Here is a 20,000-nt window from a genome sequence, read left to right on the forward strand (position 1 = left end):
ATAATTCGCCAGGTATGGTGTTGCACACCTGTAGTCATAGCTACTCAGGAGGCAGAGGCAGGAGAATTGCTTGAGCCCAGGAATTCAAGATTGCAGTGAGCCATGAGTGCCACTGAAGAAAAAGATAAGAAAGGGAACAGAAGGGGAGGGGAGAGGAGGGGAAGGGAGGGGAGGAGAGAGGGACAGAAAGAAAGGTAACTTCCTCAGCTCAATAGGAGCATCTATGAAGCATTTATAGCTAACGTCATACAAAATGGTGAATGGTTGAATACTTTCTTCCTAACATTAGGAAGGCAAGGATGTTTAGTCTCACCACGTCTGTTCAGCATTGAACTAGAGGTTCTAGACAATGCAGTAAAGTAAGAGAAAGACATTAAAATTATCCAAATTGGAAAAAAAAAGTAAGAGATCTTTATTCACAACATAATCTTCTATGTAGAAAATACTGTGGAATCTACCAAAAACAAAAGTCTATGAGAACTAATAAATAAGGTTTCCAGATACAAGATCAATATACAAAAATTATTTGTATATACTAGCAATGAAAAATTAGAAATTGAAATTAAAAGACAATGCCATTTACAATGACATCAAAAATATTCATACTTAGGTATAAATCTGACAAAAGAGGTATAAAAGACCTATATACTACTATAAAACATTGCTGAGAGCCCAGTGCGGTGGCTCCCACCTGTAATCCCAGCACTTTGGGAGGCCGAAGAGAGACCAGGAGTTCGAGACCAGTCTGGCCAACCTGGCGAAACCCATCTCTACTAAAACTGCAAAAAGTGGCCAGGCATGGTGGCGCATGCCTCTTTAATTCCAGCTACTCAGGAGGCTGAGGCAGGAGAATCACTTGAACCCGGGAGGTGGAGGTTGCAGTAAGCCAAGATCGCACCACTGCACTCCAGCCTGGGTGACGGAGTGAGACTGTCTGCAAAAAGATTTAAAATTAAAATATTGCTAAGAAAAAAAAAGTCTTTTTTTTTTTGAGATGGAGTCTTGCTCTGTCGCCCAGGCTAGATAATGCAGTGGTGCAATCTCAGCTCACTGCAACCTCTTCTCGCTGGGTTCACACAATTCTCCTGCCTCAGCCTCCCGAGTAGCTGGGATTACAGGCATATGCTACTATGCCTGGCTAATTTTTGTATTTTTAGTAGAGATGGGGTTTCAGCATGTTGGCCAGACTGGTCTCGAACTCCTGACCTCAAGTGATCCACCTGCCTGGGCCTCCTAAAGTCCTGAGATTACAGGCATAAGCCACCACGCCCGGCTGCTGAGAAAAATTTAAGATGATCTAAATAAAGAGACCGTGTTCATGGGTCAAAAGGTTAATTATTGTTAAGATGGCAGCTCTTCCTAAATTCATCAGTAGATTCAGTACAATCTCAGTGAAAATTCCAGCAGACTATTTTGTAGAAATTGGCAAGCTAATTATAAAATGTATATGGAAACGCAAAGGATCAAACTAACTTTGAAAAAGAGCAAAGCAAGACACTATGTTAGTAATATAAAAGTAGATACAGAGGCTGGGTACAGTGGCTCACATCTGTAATCCCAGCACTTTAGGAGACTGAGGTAGGAGGATCACTTGATGCCAGGAGTTTGAGACTAGCCTGGGCAATATGGCAAGACTTCATCTCACACACACACACATTATATATATATATATATATATGTTTTTGTTTTGTTTTTGAGACGGAGTCTTGCTCTGTCACCCAGGCTGGAGTGCAGTGGTGATCTCGGCTCACTGCAACCTCTGCCTCCTGGGTTCAAGTGATTCTCCTGTATCTGCCTCCCAAGTAGCTGGGATTACAGGTGCAACCACCACGCCCAGCTAATTTTTGTATTTTTAGTAGAGATGCAGTTTCACCATGTTGGCCAGGCTGGTCTTGAACTCCTGACCTCGTGATCTGCCCGCCTCAGCCTCCCAAAGTGCTAGGATAACAGGCATGAGCCACCGCACCCAGCCTACAAAAACTATTTTTAAATTAGCCAGATACAGTGGTGCACACCTGTAGTGCCAGCTACTGCTGTGAGCTATGGCCATGCTACTGCACTCCAAAGTGATAACCTGTCTCCAAAAAAAAAAAAAACAAAAGTAGACAAACATATAAATAGTAAAAGACAGAGCCCATAAATAGATTCATACATATATAAACAACTGATTTTCAGTAAAAGTACAAAGGTAATTCAGGAGAGAAAAGAGTCTTTTTAACAATGCTACTGGAACGATAGGATATTCATATGCAAAAGGAAAAAACCTCAATCCATACCTGTTACATATATAAAAATTAACTCAAAATGGTCCATAGACCTAAATGTAAGGGCTAAAAAATTAACACTTCTAGCAGAAAACATAGGAGAAAATCTTTATGACCTTGGTTTTTCAGATGTGACACCAAAATGGTTTTTTGGCTTCATCAAATAAAGACTTTCTGTTCCTTGAAAGACACTTTTAAGGCATGAAAAGACAAGCTACAACCTTGGAAAAAATTTTTACAGATCATGTATCTGATAAACGACTTTATATATTCAGAATATATAAAGAACTCTTAAAACTGAAAAATAAGAAAACAACCCAATTAAAAATGGGCAAAGAATCTAAATAGACATTTCTCCAAAGAAGATATACAGAGGTCAAATAAACACATGAAAGATTCTCAACAACTTCAGGTGTTAGAGAAAGCAAATTAAACCCAAAAAGAGATACAATATACCTATTACAATGTCCAAAATTAGAAAGATTGACCATACCAAATGTTGGCAAGGCTGTGAAAGAACTGGAACCTCATACACTGCTGGTGGAAATGTAAAATGTTACAACCACTTTAGAAAACAGTGCCAGATTATTTAAAAGTAATGCTTACACATACCGTATGATACATTCTACTCACAGGTGTTTACCCAAGAGAAGTAGAAGCATATGTCCATACAAAGAATTGTATGTTCACAGCAGCTTTATGTGTAAATAAATACTGGAAATAACCCGAATATCTACTAATAGATGAATGGATTAAAAAAAAAAGTTATACTATATTTATATGCTAGGATACTAAGTAATAAAGGAACAAACTTGATATATGCAGCAACATGGTTGGATGGTGAAATAATTATGCCGAACAAAAGAAGCCAGACATAAAAGAATATGTAGTGTATGATTCCATTTATATGAAACTCTAAGAAAATGCAAGCTAATATAGAATGTCAGAAAGGTGATCAGTCGTTGCACGGGTGGGGTATAGAGGGGCACAAGGGAGAAATTATTACAAGGGCCTTAAGGAGACTTTTGGTGATGATGGATTTGTTCACTATCTTTATTTTGATGATGGTTTCACAGTTATATACATAATCAAAACATCAAATTGCTCACTATAAATATGTGCAGTTTATAGTATGTTAAAGCTGTTTTTAAAAAAATAAGAAAGCCCAAAAGAAAGTAGGACTCACTACTGGAATTCTTACTACTCTAGTAAACATTACAGAAAAACTATGTAACTCTATAAATTAATCACAGATAGTGTATTTTAAAATACTTCAGTGGGGCCAGGCGCAGCGGCTCATGCCTGTAATTCCGGCGCTTTGGGAGGCCGAGGCGGGTGGATCACCTGAGGTCAGGAGTTCAAGACCAGCCTGGCCAAGATGGTGAAACCCTATCTCTACTAAAAATACAAAACTTAGCCAAGCATGGTGGCACATGACTGTAATCCCAGCTACTCAGTAGGCTGAGACAGGAGAATCACTTGAACCCAGGAGGTGGAGGTTGCAGTGAGCTGAGAAGCACGCCATTGCACTTCAGCCTGGGCTACAGAATGAAACTCCCTCTCAAAAAAAGAAAAAGAAAGAAAGAAAGAAATACTTCAATGGATATTTTTTAAAGCAAAGAACCTTTTGTAAAAGTAGTCTTGACTGTTGAATGCATCTTTTTCATGACTGCTATTGTGATATATTGTGTTTCCTTAAAGTGGATGTACATCAATTCGGCTGGGATAATGATAGCACCATTCCATATCTTTCTAAGAGCTGAGCAACTATAGCATTATGGCGATTGTGCTTTGCCTTGAAGTGGCAGAGGGCAGATGCAATAGCTGACTACTGAGTCTTCAGTGTGCAGACAGTTTGATGCACTTGTTAAATATGTATTGTGATTCGATGTTTACTCTACTTGGCATCTCAGCCAAATTTCACCTTAGGAACTTACATGTACTTCATCAAGACAACATTAGAAATACTTCAAAATGATTCATTTCCTCTTAACACAAATCTAAATTAGTCCTTGCATGGAGACTATTTACATGTGAAAGTTCCTTTTCAGCCTTCTCACAAAATCAGAACCACCAAGTTTTAAAATACCAGTGTGTTTTAAATGTTCTATTAAAAGATCTGGCTTTGTTACCATGGGGTAAAAGAATGCAGTAAGTAGGAAGGATAAAAGTCAGCTGTGGAACTTGACTTTCCAGGTATGTTTTTTGAGCTTATTGTACAGAGTAAGCAATCAGTAAGCTGATTGGCAATTCTCCTCTTTCCTGCCATGCTCATGGCAGTGGGACACAGGAACCATGATGTTCTTTCTCACCTCCTCTCTCTGATCCTACAACTCTGGTGACTCAGCCTTTCTTTCTTTCTTTCTTTCTTTCTTTCTTTCAGGGTGTGAACGGCATGTCTGTGGATGAGAAGCCTGACTCCCCCATGTATGTGTATGAGTCCACAGTCCACTGCACCAACATCCTCCTGGGCCTCAATGACCAGCGGAAAAAGGATATACTCTGTGACGTGACTTTGATCGTGGAAAGGAAGGAGTTCCGGGCCCACCGGGCTGTGCTGGCCGCATGCAGTGAATACTTTTGGCAGGCGCTGGTCGGACAGACAAAAAATGACTTGGTGGTCAGCTTACCTGAGGAGGTACAGTAATTTGGTTTGTGTGATTGTTAACAAATGTTTACTGACTTACAGAAAACTGGCTGAGTAGGAGCTAGAAGATGTACTAGGTGCCATGTCCCCACTCAGGAGCTGATGTCCAAGTCACACATTATGTTTGTGGCATTGTCGGTTTCTATTTGATACACTTAAAGTCTCAGAGGCACAGAATATGAATATCTTTCTTGAAGCGAAGTGAACCTCACCTGCGGCTCAGTCACTTGTAGTTTCTAGTTCACTTACCCTTCAGGTTTTGAGTGGTTCAGCCTAAGTTTGGCACAGTCCTAGATGTGGGATCTGAATCATTGCTATGATTTCTGTCTTTCAGATGGTGTAAGGATCACTAAGATTTCCCTTGAGAGTAAAAGACTGAAAGCATTCACAGCACCTTCTTTGCTTGGGGGAAAAATAAAAGCAACTAGTAATTTTCACTGTTAATTCAGTAAGATTCTAGGAAGTGTAAATTTGCTTTTCTCACCATTGTTGAAAACAGCCCACTCAGGTTTCTTAATTACATCAGTGAGTACGGTTATTTTGGCACTTTGGGGACACTAGTAGCTGGACCTGGTCTGTCCAGAGATGACATTTAATTGGATGGTTTAAGTTGTAGGAACCCAAAAAATGAACTTCACAGTGACAAACCATTAAGTGGTCACCCTTTGAGCCATATATACACTTCCTCTTAGTTCATCATCCTGACTTCTGTCATTCCTATGGGACTACAGGTAATATTTTGTGTTTGGGCAGAATCATTCCCTGTGAACCACCAGCACAGTGTGCAGCTCTTGGGCCACCACCAACAGTTGCACAAGCTGTGTACTCTGTAACTCCCAGGAGTACAACTCACATCCATAGTTTTTGCAAATAGATTCCCTAGAGTTGTGTAGCGTTCGACTAAGCAACTCTTCACAGCAATCTTAGGAGAAACCAAAGACCCCATCACCCAGATATGATGCTGATGGTTACAACCGGCATTAAATCCCAGAGGTCACAAACCAGATGCCTTCAGGGGCCTGGCAAATAATACAAATGAGTGAAGTAGGTTGTATATAGGACAGTAGGAAGTGATGGGGCACTCACCTGCTCCACCAAAAGGCATCTAAATTCAACATAAAAAACAAGAAGCCAGGTGTAGTAGAGTGCACCTGTAGCCCCAGCTACTCAGGAGGCTGAGGCAGGAGGATCCCTTGAGCCCAGGAGTTTGAGACAAGCCTGGGCAACATAGCAAGACCCCATCTTTAAAAAAATAATACTTTGGGAGGCCAAGGCAGGCAGATCATGAGATCAGGAGTTTGAGATCAGCCTGGTCAACATGGTGAAACCCCATCTCTACCAAAAATACAAAAAATTAGCCAGGCGTAGTGGTGCGCGCCTGTAATCCCAGCTACTCAGGAGGCTGAAGCAAGAGAATCGCTTGAACCTGGGAGGCAGAGGTTGCAGTAAGCCAGGATCACGCCATTGCACTCCAGCCTGGGTGACAGGGCAAGACTGTGTCTGAAAACAAACAAACAAAAAGAATAATTAAAAATGTAAAACACTATTTGTGTTTGTCCATTTGACAGACAAGACATGGGTAGTGGAGGTTTCTTCAGTTCCCAGTTGCTTGTTAAGCAACATCTGCTGTTACCCCTGCTGAGCAGGAAAGCAGCCAGCTGATGAAAATGAGGACTGGGGCCAGGTGCAGCAGCTCATGCCTGTCATCCTGGTACTTCAGGAGGCCAAAGTGGGAAGACCACTCGAGTTCAGGAGTTCAAGACTGTCTTGGGCAACATAGGGAGACCCCATATCTACAAAAGATTTAAAAATTAGCTAGATATGGTGGCACACACCTGTGGTCTCAGCTACTCGGGAGGCTGAGGGGGGAGGATCGCTTGAGCCCAGGAGATTGAGGCTGAAAGTGAGCCATAATCACACCAGTGCACTCCAGCCTGGGTGACAGTGAGAATGTGTCTCAAAAAGTAATAAATAAATGAATAAGGACTGTATAAACACTAGCATTTTCACGTTTGTATCCTTGTTACATACTCAACATAGAATGCTCCATTACCACTCCGCATCCCACTAATAAGTAGGTAGCTAGAGAGATCCTGACACTAGAAGCAAAAGGACAGATCAGCTAAATGACATACTGGGGCTGGGATAAGGAGTGGAGCATTGGGTACCAAGTAACAGGAAAGCCAAGGAATGGCAGCTGCAGCATAGCCAGGGGATCCTGAGCTGGCCTTTCCTTAACTGCGCTGTTGGGGACATACTTAACTAGCTGCCCTGCCATGAAGGCTAGGTGAGATGATAAATACAAAAATTCTCAGCACAGCCCTTATCCTCTAGTAGGCATTTGACAAATATAAGTCTCTTTTTAAAGGCAGAGTCTCGCTCTGTTGCCCAGGTTGGACTGGAACTCTTGAGCTCAAGGGATCCTCCAGCCTTGAATTATTTATCAAAAATACGATACCAAGGCAGTAAAATGTAAAGGAAACTGGGATACACATGTATATGACATAACCTTAAAGTTTCTTTTTAGATCAAATCCCTGATAATTGCTTATTTCCATGGCATTGGAAATGGCATTTTAAATAAGAGGCACACCGTATCGACATCACACAAAAATCTGTTTGGCCTTTTAAGTGAGAATTTGCTGTGTGTTCTCATTTAAATGAGAATTGCTGTGTGTTGATTTTCTTTCTTCCTTCCCCTGTAGAATGATTATCCTCCCTGCATCATCTACATCCTCGAAACCATTGAAACATTCTAGTTGCTCACGTATCTGAAATCATCAGGTAGAACTAGGTCCTTTTTTTTTCTTATGAAATGCAAATTCATATTTTCAGTAATCCAGCTGTAAGTATCTTATTGATGGAACATGCAAGCCAGCCCCACTGGCATTTTCTTTTGAGGCTGTGTCATTGTTTCTAAGGCCTCCTTTGAAGAGCCCTCCCCCTCTGCTCAGGGCACCTGCTGTGGACCCACATGCTGGGCATTGTTTTCCTTGTCTTACTGTGTGCACACTGAAATGTCCCTGCAGGCTCAATGGAAAGTGTCACACTTAGCTCAGTGAATGGTTTCATAGAATTTGAATTAAGTGGTAAATAAGCAAACATTCTAAACACTACCTTAGAAAGTAGCTGTCTGGAACTAATTGGCATTTGGTTCATAGGATATAAGAAAAAGCATTAAATTAGCTCCTTGGAAATGTTTAAACCTCATCATAATCCTATCGCTGAATTTGAATCAACTTCTGGCCCTGCCCTCCTCTTACTCACACTTGACCCATCTCCACTTCCTTGGCAGCCAACCACTGCGCTCCTCAAGGGGGCCCACACCACCAGGCCTGAGAGTTCCTCCTAGGAGCCTGAAACTTCCCAACACAAACTGCCACCCTCCCACCCCACTCCTCATCCACTTTAGGCAGATCTGCCCTCCAGCGACTGTCCAGTTGTGCAGTTCCATCCCCAAATCCCAATTCCTGATGAGCCGCGCCATTACCAGCACATTAGAGCCACTCACAGAGGCCAGCATAGCCTCTAAACTGAAAGAGAGACAAAAATAGAGGGAGGCCTCCTTCTAGAAATCAAGGAATAATTGAATTAGCTTGCTTTAAAAAGAAAAAAAATGGCAATCCCTATTTCTAGGACTTGAGTGTTGGTTCCCCACTGAAAAACATACCCAGGTAATTGTGTCAGCAAATAGTAGGAGTTAAGCCACTGTACTTAGTACTTTCATTACATAACAAAGCAGATCATTCAATTTTATAATGAATCAGTATATGTTGTGCTAAGAGATGAAGAGAAAGTAGTTGATGTGCTAAGCATTGCAGGGCCGTTCTTCCACTGCTCATGAGCATGACACCTCATCAGCTGTAGTCATGGAGGCCATTTCAGGTTGGATGCCAGCCATGAGGGAAGTAGCATCATGACTATGAAGTTCAATCTTACGGCGTGTCGAGTTCAGAGGACAGGGAGGGGATGTGCTTCCTTAGAAGATGCTCAGCCCACAGTGGGTTTGCACATCAACCCTCTTCTTACATGGCCGCTTGACTGCCTCACAGAATGCAAGGGGAAGAGCGGCTGTTAAAAGGTAACTGCCAAGGTCTCACCACCTTTCTCTGGCTTGCTTCCTGTGTCCTTGTACCCTCTAGAGAAGGGGATGGGTTCATGCAGGGAATGGCTACAGGCTGGGGGTGAGTATGGTCCCTGCAGGTAGACCTTATGTTGTCCTCGGTATAAATAGATTTCAGGCTTGTGCTGGCTTGTGTTCTCTATCTTTTGCTTTCTCTCTCTCTCTCTCTCTCTCTCAGCATTTTAGGGCAAATCTCACTTTTCAGTGCTATACAGGAAAGAAAGCTGACCCAGAAGGATTCTAAAGAAAAGGCATTTGTTGTTAAGTCTTAACCACAGGCTGCAATAAAGAACATTCCTGCAGCAGTACTGCCAAGCACAGATGCCAACAAGGAAATTATGGAATCTTCTTGTCTGGAAGTTTTTAGAGGATATGAAAGCTGTTAATGTCTCTGGGATGGTTTAGGTTCAGTCTTTTAAGGAAGCAGCAAGGCAGTCATGATTATCTTCGGGCAACCCTTTCAGCATGTAATAGTACAGAAAGTAGTTAACACCACCGTACAGGGTGACAACAGCATTCTGAGCCTGAGGGTGCGGGCAGGGGAAGGTGGAATTTTGGTGGGAAACAAGGGTGAAGTCTTCAGGAAGTGGCATGACCAGGATGAAAAGGGCAAAGCACTCACCTAGCCCAGAGCACAGAGCCTGCCCTTTGGCCTCACCCCCTTCACCTAAACAAAACTCTGAAGAAGACACCACCACTCTTTGCCTGAAAAAGAGTAATGGGCAGATTTTTTTAAACTAGGATCATCAGCCATGAGGGGCTGGGAAAACCACACTCTGGGCCTTGGTGTCACTGCATGTGAGGTCTTCAGCAAACCAATCCTCCTCTCTGGGCTTCTGTTTCCTCACTCATTTATTTATTCATTCAACAAATATTTATCAAGACCCTGCTATGTAACCAGGAGGCATCATTCTAGGTACTGGGCAAACCTAGCTCACATTCCAGCGGGGAGGAGGAGGAAAGAGAGGAAATTAATCAGTGTTAAATATACTTCGTTAGATGCCATTGAGGAAAAGAAAACAGAGAAGGGAGTTAGGGTAAGAGTATTACAATTTTAAAAAGAGTGGTCAAGAAAAGCCTGTTTGAGGGGGTGACTTTTGAAGAGAGACCTGGAGCAGGTGAGGGAGCTGGCTGTGCTGATGTCTAGGGAAAGAGTGAGCCAGACAGGAGGAATCGCAAGGAGGCTGTGGTGGGCGGGGTGTGTTTGCCACCCAGGAGCAGAGTGAGCCAAGGCAGAGTGGGGAGAGGTGAGTCAGAGAGGTGACAGGCCAGACTGTGCACCTCATTGAGCACTTGGCCTTTTTTTGGAACTAGCTGGCCACTGGAGAGTTTCACAGGTCATTCTGAGTGCCACATGAAAATAGATTGAAAGAGGACCAGGGCAGAAGCAGGGAAAAGACACAAGAGGCTGAGATAGTAACCCAGGTGTGACCTGATCGCCTACACCAGGGTGATAGCAGTGACATGGTGGTTGGTGTCAGATTCTGGTGATATTTTGAAGGTAGAGCTCATGGGAATTTCTTATACGTTGGATACAGGGTGGGAGAGTAAGAGAGGAGTCACAGATAACGTCCAGGCTTAGGATCTGAGCTGTTGGAAGAATGGAGTTGGCATTAACTGAGATGGGTGAAGTGAAGACTGAGAGGAATAGGATTGGGGACTGGGATAGAATTGGGAGTTTTATTTTGTTTGTTTTTTGAGACAGAGTCTCACTGTGTCACTCAGGCTGGATTCTAGTGGCACAATCTCAGCTCACTGCCACCTCCACCTCCCAGGTTCAAGCAACTCCTCCCAAGTAGCTGGGATTACAGGCGTGCACCACCACGCCTGGCTAATTTTTGTATTTTTAGTAGAGACGGGATTTTGCCATGTTGGCCAGGCTGGTGTCGAACTCCCGACCTCACGTGATCCACCTCCCTCAGCCTCCCAAAGTGCTAGGATTACAGATGTGAGTCACCGCACCCAGCCTTCTATTTTGCATATATTAAGTTTGAGATGCCTATTCACATCTAAGTAAAGATATCTAGTATGCAGTTGGATATACATGGCCAGAACTCATGGGAGAAGTCTATCCTGGAGATAAAAGTTGTAATACCAGAAATTTGGGAATACTGAAAGCAGCAAGACTACATACAATCACCAAGGAAGTGATCCTTGGAGCTTTGGAGCTTTGGATTGAGCCCTTGGAGCTTTCTCGAATTAACGGGTCGGGGAGATGAAGAGGAGCTGGCAAGGTAGTCCAAGAAGGAGCAAACCTGAGGTGGGAGGAAAAGCAAGAAAGCATAGTGCGTGGTAAGCCAGGTGAAGAAAGCATTTCAAGGAGGAGAGAGCGTCAACTAAGTCAAATGATGCTGACTGTCAGCTAAGATGAAGGCCAGAAACTGACCATCCAGCAATTTGGAGGCCATTTGTGATTTTGTTGAGCACTTTTTGGGGAGCAGGAGAAACAAAACCCGATTTGATTGTGTTCTAGAGAGAATGAGGCTTTTTGAGTGAAAGGGAGCAGAGAAGTAGACCAGAGGTTGGAGGGAAACGGTGTCAAAAGAGGTTTCATTTGGTTTTTCATTTTAAGTAGGAAGAAATCCCAACATGTTTGCACTCTGTGGTCAAGATTACCATTGCTCACCCACACCCAGTTTTCCTCTTTCCTAGACACACAGGAAGACTGAATTTGTAATCAGATAAGCCATATGACTAGATCTAGCTGATGAAATGTGAGGTGAGGACTCTGCTCCTAGGCAGTCAAAAGTAGGTATGAGCTCTTTATGCTTTGTCGCATCCACTTAGCTGGTGTCAAAGGACTCTAGAGTAATCAAGCTATAGCCTAGGTCCCTGAGTCACTGTTGGAAGAGAGCCAGCAAAAGCCATCTGACTCAAATCAGGCTCTGACATGATGAGAAATAAACTTAAGTTAATTAAGCACTTAAGATTTGGTGTTTCTGGATGTGAAGGCAATCTGGCCGCAACATCTGTCACCCCAGCATCACCAGGTTGATTGGGCTGATCTGGCTGGCCAGGCAGGTGTCCTTTCCCTCCCTCACTGCTCCGTCTGTGTCCCTCCCAAAGCTACATGCTTGGTTGAAGAGGATGACCTTCCCTGATAGAGAAGGACCATTCTTCATTCACAGGTATATACATAGCTGCGCTGCCTGCTAGAAGCTCCAAACAATCTCTCAAGATGCGGTGTTTTGTTAGCACAGCAAAGCCTAACCTGTCCTAATACCTGGGCTGAAGGGAAAGCTCCAAAAGAGAGAGAAAACTTGATGATACAGGAGACGGAAGTCCAGTTGCCTTGAGTATGCAACAGAGGATGGGATCTACTAACCAAATGGCCAGACTCAGTAAGTCACATCCTAAGCTGAAAATGATGGATTGGGGCTGGATGATCTCTGAGGTCCTAGCCTGTGTCACACAGGTTTAGTGTCCTTGAACTTGGCTAGCTTCCTACTGGAGGAAGAGAGAAGAAATCCTGTTGGTCAGGAAGAGCGGAGGGATGTTTAGATTAAGAGGTAGGGAAAAGCCATAAAGATGGGAGACAAACTGGCCAGGAAGGGATGGAACCACAGGCCTCCAGAAGAGGCGCAAGCTCAGTTCTCCTACTTTTATGATTTTTCCCTGATTTTTCAGAAAGGGCCTTACAGGCATTCACAGGGGAGACAGCTAAAGAGCAGAAAGAGACCCCTGGGCTGTCTGATCACCTAGGACATAGGCGGATCATGGCTGTTTAACCACGTCAGAAGGTGTTAAGATTTTGAGAAAATTACTTCACATTTAATGACCTCAATTTCAATATGAGTATACAAGGAGTAACAATGCTAGTTACCAGTTTGACTTGCAGGGCTGCTGTTCAGATAAATGAAATGTGATGTGTTAAACTTCTTGGAAGGATGGTGCTATAGAAACAGTGGGTGTTATTATTCCCCTAAAAGGAAAGAACAGTCTTCTCTGATGAAATGGCTGTTACCTCAGCATTAAAAGCTGTGGTGCAATTTTCCAAGTTGCGTTAGTAAGACTTGGCAGCAGATAAAAAAAAAGCAAATAAATAAGAAGTCAAAATATTTCAGGTAACTACTTGATGGCAAGTGAGAAGTTTTCAAGTCCTGGAATCGTGCTGATAATTTTGAAATGCCTAAAGGCAGAACGTATTTATAGTAACGCAGAGGTGACTGCTAGCCCTGAAATGTGGGCCCCGATCTCCGATGGAGTTGCAATAAGGCAGCACCACAGAAAGGGGAGCTAATACTATTGTGTCTCCACCCCTGGAGGCTGCGGTGCTGATACAGAGGGAGGCAAATCTAGTGTGAAAATAGCCACAGCAATAGCTAATTTTAAAACTGAGACACATAAGCTGTTTCCAAATCTCTTACATTTTTTAAATCCTGAGGCCAGTAAGCCTATTTAAAGAAACTTATGCAGAAATGTGTTCCTCTTTTGGCATAGTAGTAGGAGTTGAGTAGACAAAAACCTAAGACATATCTAAAAATCATTTTAAGTGACCTGATTTCAAAGCCATTTTTAAGATTTCCTTTCACTATGCCTATTTATCCCTATCTGATGTAGGATGACCATAATAATCAACATTTTGAAATAGATTTATGACAAGGCCTCTGAAAGTAAACTTGTTTGCATCAAATTTTTAAAAAGTAGTTACCAGTATATCTGTTCATTTTTAAACTCCTTTATATATGAACAAAATATCCTTTATGTTTCTTTCTTTCTCCCATTATGGAGTCTCTTAGCTATTTCAATTAAAATTAATAATAGCTTTAAACACAAAGTTCAGAGCTATAAAGTTCCTCACTTGATCAGTCATCATAACTATTATTTTGTCGTAGTTAATCATAGAACCTGGGCCTTTACCAAGGTACTTAATTAAACTTTTTAATTCATGATAAGAATTTAAATAGCACTTGTGAGAGTTTTTCAAAATTATTTCTACTTTCCATCCAGATTACACCCTACACCCTTGGAAAAAAAAAAAAATGTGTGACAAAGAGACATCATGGCTGTCAGCCAAGGGTATTGTAGGTCACACCAGCACAAACTGGCAGCAAGCCATTGTCCAATTAGCATGGCTTCATCCTTGCAGAGCAATCACTCTTTGAGTAGATGGTTGAGTCACTCATGATGTAGTGGTGCTTCACTTGAGCCAGTCCTTCTTAGAATAGATTTCCTGTTCACTGTTAATACCTGTCCTCCTTTGCCAGTACAAGTGCAGGATCATTTAGGCTGAAAGCTGAACAGAAGAGAAACATTGATTATGTATCTCATTTCTCTTGCTTCCTGAAAACTGAGATTGCAGTTAAGCAGTGAAAGCATGGTGTGTTTTTCAAGTGAGTTACAAGAAAATACAGTTTCCACACCAAAATACTCAGAGTTGGAATCCAAGAGTCAGTTTTTGTTCTGTCTTTTCTTTGGCAGCTTTAACATTTGGCACAAGTCTGAGGATATCAATAAAGTTACTTAATAATCTTAATGGATTCACATTCCATTCAAAAATTTGGAATGTCACCAAACGTCTTCAGGTTTCAACTCCATTGTTGGGGTGTTCATGACATTTCTGGTGGGTGTGCAGTTATAAAAGCAGACAGCTTTTGAAAGAGGCCCTTCTTATGGTGAGAACACCTGGAATCTTGGTTGGATACGCTGTAAGCCAGGAAATTGATTCGGGAATTTTTTAATAAAATGGATCATACCCAGGCATTGGAGTGATGCGTGGTGGTCAGTTAAAAAAAAAAAAAAAAAGGAAGAAAAACAAGAAAGAAAGAAAGCTGTTCTTAAAAGCACAAAGAAAATAGAATAAAATTTTGGGCACTAATCAGTTAATACCTTTGTTCTCTTGTTTGTTTGGGTTCTGAACCAAATTACAGGCTAGAAAAGAATTGGCTTGTTTTGCTTTGAGGAGTGGAGGAGCAATTAAATAATAGCACTTCTGGTTTCCTAGGATCTCGGAAGTGTTCTTTTTTCCCATTAACTTGGTACACATAGTAAAATTCATCACTTTGCCATAGACTCCTCAAATATGTTGACAGTCTCTGTAACTGACATTGGCACCACCTCCAAGCTAGCTAGTAATGCAATGAGCTTTGCTGAGATGGACTTTCATGTGCAGCCTGGCGAAGGCTGTTTGTGAAAAAGTTAATGCATTCCACACCCTGGGTGGGATGGAGGCAGGCCTCCAACGTGAGCACATTTTTGACTGACTGGCAGCAAAGAGAAATACTGGCAGCTGTTCCCAAGCAAGGCCAAAAGTTGGCCAAGGGAGAAAAAAAAATGCTGGGATTTAGCCAATGAAAGATTCCTTTGGCTTAGAAGAAAACCAAAGGAAGGATACAGAAGGTCACAATTATAGGCCTCCAGCTTGTTGAAGAAACAACTATTTCATTTTATCTTCTGTTTTATAAAGGACAGTTATTAAATGTCATTGTTACTCATTTTTCCTGATTCTTTTTAAGCCATCATTTTCTATTGATTTCTTTGATGTTTGTATTCTTTATATGCAAAACCAAATGACAGATTATTCTTCCCAAGAGTGGTACATAGATGACGTCATTCCTGGACGTGGCATTAACAACAAGGACTGGGTAGAGCAGGGCAGGTCTATGAGCAGTGGCCACACCCTTGGGTTTATCAAGCCAGATTGAGTGGCACTAATCAAATGGAAGGCTCTATGTGGGTCACTTCGAAGGTCTGTCCAGAGAAACCCTTCTGATGCCTCCCTGCTTATCTATTGTTCTTGTCTTATATAATAGTTAAGAAAAGAGAAGTGTAAGGAAAACAGGAAGTTACTAAAAAGGCCAGGAGAATGGCTGTTGACAGACAGGACCCTCAAGCGTCTTGCTGTGTAAAGATGAGCACTCTACTACAATGAGAGGCGTTCTGATGTGTGCACTGTTTGTTTCCCACTGAATGCCTTAGTCTATGTGGGAATATTCTTTGTGTTTCTTATATCTGCCAAGTGGATCTGTAGTAGCCCAGGAATTGAATTGCACCCTACAAATAGGAAGGTGGAAAGATTAAAAATGTGGAACACCCAGATTCAGGGTAAGAGCTTCATAGTTTTGGGAAATCAGGGAAGATACCTGAAGATACTAAGGGAAGATAATGGAAGCACACTTTTTGTAACTGGAGATTTTTTGGATGTGTTAAATGCATTCAATTTACAAGGTGTTCATGTAGAGAAATGCAGTAACCTTTCAATGTTCTGTTTAACAAAGTATTTCCATTCCTCCTATTTAAGGCTGCTTTAGTAGATGTTGACCAGATGTCTTATTCACTGACAAGAAGAAATAGCATCCCAACTATACAGGAGAGACTTCAGCTAAATTAGAGGAGGATTTTATAACAGTATAAGATGCTGGACATGGGAGAGAGGCATCAAAAAATACAGAATTACGTTCAGAGGAGCGTGCATGTGTGTGTGTGCCTATGCGTGTGTGCTTAAAGCAGATGCTTAACAAGACAAAATGCTTGAGTACAACACTTCATAGAAGCAGAAGAATGGACCACAAGACCCCATAGGTCATTTCTTTGGGGATTTAACTTAGAAATGTAAAGCAAGATTACCTCCATCAAAGAACCCACAATACAGTTGAAGAATCAAGAGAAAAACATAGAAATCAAAGGTGAATGATTCAAGAGTATTCGTTGTAGATGGCAGGTTGTACTGGCAGTTGTTTGTGCTGCAGAGGTTCAGGTGGAGGGAAGGACAGGATTTTTTCTCCCATCTCTTTCATGAAGTTTATCTCACCTAAAATCAACACCCACAGGATGGACAGGACTTCACTAGGGAGCAAGTGGGGAGAGACCCTTCAGGAGAGGACACTGGTGTGGCAAAGACCCAAAAAGAGGCACTCGCAGGACTTTGAGGAGGCAGCTTTTATCAGCACAAATGAGAGATTTGGGGAAATAAGTCAAAATATAGTCTCACTACATGGGGCCTTACTATGAAGGAATAAAATTTAGGCAAAAGAATGTAGACTTGACCAGGTAAGCAATAGGAATTCGTGAAACATTGTGAACCAAGAAGTGACATAATAAAAAACAGTTTAAGGAATACCTGTCTAGCAATGGAACACATGTTGGATGGCAACAACAACCCACCACAGACAGAGAGCACAGTCAGGAGACACACCTGAGCCCTAGCGCAGGTGAGAAAGGTCTGCCCCTGAGTGAAGAACTGGGAGAATGAGGAGGCCTTTCAGAGATACCAAGAAATTAGGTAGGGAGCACATGGGTGGGGAAAGAGGCCATCAAGATGGCCTTGATAGGTATCTGTAGTGCTTTACATGTGCCTAAGGCAGTGAGATCACAGAGCCAAAGACATAGATAAATAGGAGGAACACCAGCCTAGGCAACGACTGGAAACACTAGAAATTGCTGACCCCTTTGAGAAACAGAAAAAAAAGGGCAGGGGCTGAGATTGAGCTCCAACATTCAGGCTCCATAGCTGGTTCCTCCGCTAAGAACAAGGTTTACTCTGAATTGCTGGTGTTAAATTCATCTTCATTTATTTGGAACATATTTAAGCCCCAACAGTTTATCAGACTGAGGATACATATAGAGTTGCTCCCTAAATTGCATTTTAAGGGGTATGCCTCCCAAGTGATACCACGAGGATCAACTCTTAGCATAGCTGAATGCAAGATCCTGCAAGGGGAGGCTAAATTTCTAAAGGACAAAGCACTTGTTCTCAAAGCTATTTGTAATCTAGTGCCACATATTTTTTTTAAATGCCGTGAACAAATTCAGGTACAGGTGATCGCTGGGGGTTAAAGCCATTAAGGTGAATGTTTGATGGACACTAGTATTATACCAAAACAACACACACAGAAACACAATAACATCACACACACGCTTTTCTTGTCACAAGGGAAAAGTCAGAACTGTGCACTAAAGAATCAGACTGTCTTCACAGTAACCCAGGCAGGGGTCAATCTGAGCATCACTCCTGGAGTGTCAGCCAGGTGTTAGGTGTCTTCCGATCCAAATATTCATGAAATACATACCATCCCCAATGATGTAGTCAGTACATAAGTTGACCTCATAAAGCTTTGAGAGAGAACTTCCAGTGAGAGGAAAATAAAGGATTAGAGGAACAAGCTTACCAACATCATGAGGAAGCAAAGGGACAAATCTGGGGCAGGGGTTGGTGGGGTGGGAAGGTGAGGGTAATTCTACAGGACAATTTCTTGCAGGCCTGATTTCTTCAATAAGTCAGTGACATAAGAATGGACTGTGCTAAGTTAAACAAGATTTAAGAGCTTTAAAAACCAGATGTAGTCCATGGTCCTGGAGTGGTTACTGGTTTGCACAAACCAGTTATAAAGGACTTCGGAATGGGGGAAATTGGAGAAACTCTAATATGATCCAAGTAGTTGGTGAAAGGTAATGATCAGAAAAAGTGGATGGAGGAACGATATGCCCAGTATGATCTCACTGTGGTTAAAAATACAAATGTAAGTGCATGTGGTGTATACATACGAAGAGCCATGAAAACATGTGCAAAGTAAAAATATCAACAGGGTGACCTGTGAATGATAGAAATGTAGTGGATTTCTTTTTCTTTGTCTGCATTTTCTAATTTCTTACAGTGTATATTATTACATTTCTATAATGATGAAAGGGTTATTTGAATAGGTAGGTGGATGGAAGGGAAGGAAGATCAGGTAAAGTATGGGGCATAGTACTGGAAAAATGAAACTCTGTAGTATGGCTTTGCATGTGATTCCAAAGGTTCTGCATGCCCTGTGGGATTTCTCCCTGAAGCCACCAGTGGGACCTAAGGGAACCAGTGCTTCCTGGTCCCTTCCGTCTAACTCAGGGCTCTTCATTCTTCTAAGAACCAAAGTCCTAAACTTTGGCTGAGTGGGCTTTCACTCACAGTCTCATTGGTTAAATGAAAATCCAAGAAGCAACAAAGGGACTCAATTAGATTTCTTCCATTTCCTTCTAACTTAAAATTATAAGACCTTTTTCCATATTTAAATTTGCCCCAACCATTGAAACCTACAGATGCCTTTTTGCATTCCTATATGTTTTCTGGAGTTACATCTCTGGAAATGACTAGTGTCATTTTCAGTGGAAATAACTCATATGTTTCTCCAGCTATCTGACTCTATGTCAGACACTGTATCTGACAGACAAGGAAATTCTTACCTTCTGGTCAAATCTTGTATGACTGTGAAGGAAGCAGGGAGTGTGAGGAAAGGGTGTCTCTCCTTTCCCATTCCCTTGGTATACACATACTAAAGTTGAAGAAAACGAGACTCCTTTCATGGGTATTTTCAAACAAATGTAAATGTCTGTAAGTGTGTGCTTTGGAAAGTCACTCAATAAGCATAATGTACACTTTAGGCTCTGGTTGAGTATGGAATATCTCCAAGTAGCTGCTGCTTCAAGGATATATCAGAATGTTCAGTAATAAGGACATGTTTTCATATTAATCAGATGAATTATGACATTTTAAAAACTAATAGTAAAAGAGGCCATTTCCATCCTCAACTGGGTTTTATAAAAAAAGAAGACATTTACCTTCTGAGCCAGTTTCATCAAGTATAAAGTATAGAAAAGAAAAGAATTCAAACAAAAAAAAACATAAAATCACCCTCAATCCTGGAAGGCCTGGGCCCTGGTGTCCTTGGAGCTCATGCCAGCTTCCTCCCTATCCACATGTCACTTGAATTGGAGTCCAGGAACCATTTACTGTGGACCTGTGGTAATGAGATGGTTTCCCTCCATCATGCCCAACATGTGGAAGAAGACAACTAATAGGTGTGTGACTGAGATTTCAGAAGAGTGAGTCAGACTAGAAGGTGATGCTCTAATGGATCTGCACCTGTAAGGCTCACACTAATGTTTAAAATGACTTCACGCAAACTACTCGGTGGTCCATGGATTGCCAGGGTTTTCCTTACTTCCTCCTCAGGAGCCTCCAGAAATACCTTTTGTCTTTTTATCACTTTTTT

At 41.9% G+C, this 20,000-nt stretch overlaps 1 protein-coding gene across 4 annotated transcripts in view; it reads left to right on the forward strand.

Annotated features, from left to right (window-relative positions):
• BACH2 (BTB domain and CNC homolog 2) overlaps positions 1 to 20,000 on the forward strand; it is a 383,325-nt gene that overhangs the window by 295,316 nt on the left and 68,009 nt on the right. For all 4 annotated transcript variants that reach the window (XM_023205309.1, XM_023205308.2, XM_023205307.1 and 1 more), the window contains one exon: positions 4,648 to 4,902. In XM_023205309.1, coding sequence (XP_023061077.1) covers positions 4,660 to 4,902 — 243 coding nt within the window. In that variant the 5' untranslated portion in view covers positions 4,648 to 4,659. The remainder of the gene's footprint in view (positions 1 to 4,647; positions 4,903 to 20,000) is intronic.

This window comes from Piliocolobus tephrosceles, chromosome 5 (genome assembly GCF_002776525.5).
Source record: "Piliocolobus tephrosceles isolate RC106 chromosome 5, ASM277652v3, whole genome shotgun sequence".
NCBI lineage: Eukaryota > Metazoa > Chordata > Mammalia > Primates > Cercopithecidae > Piliocolobus > Piliocolobus tephrosceles.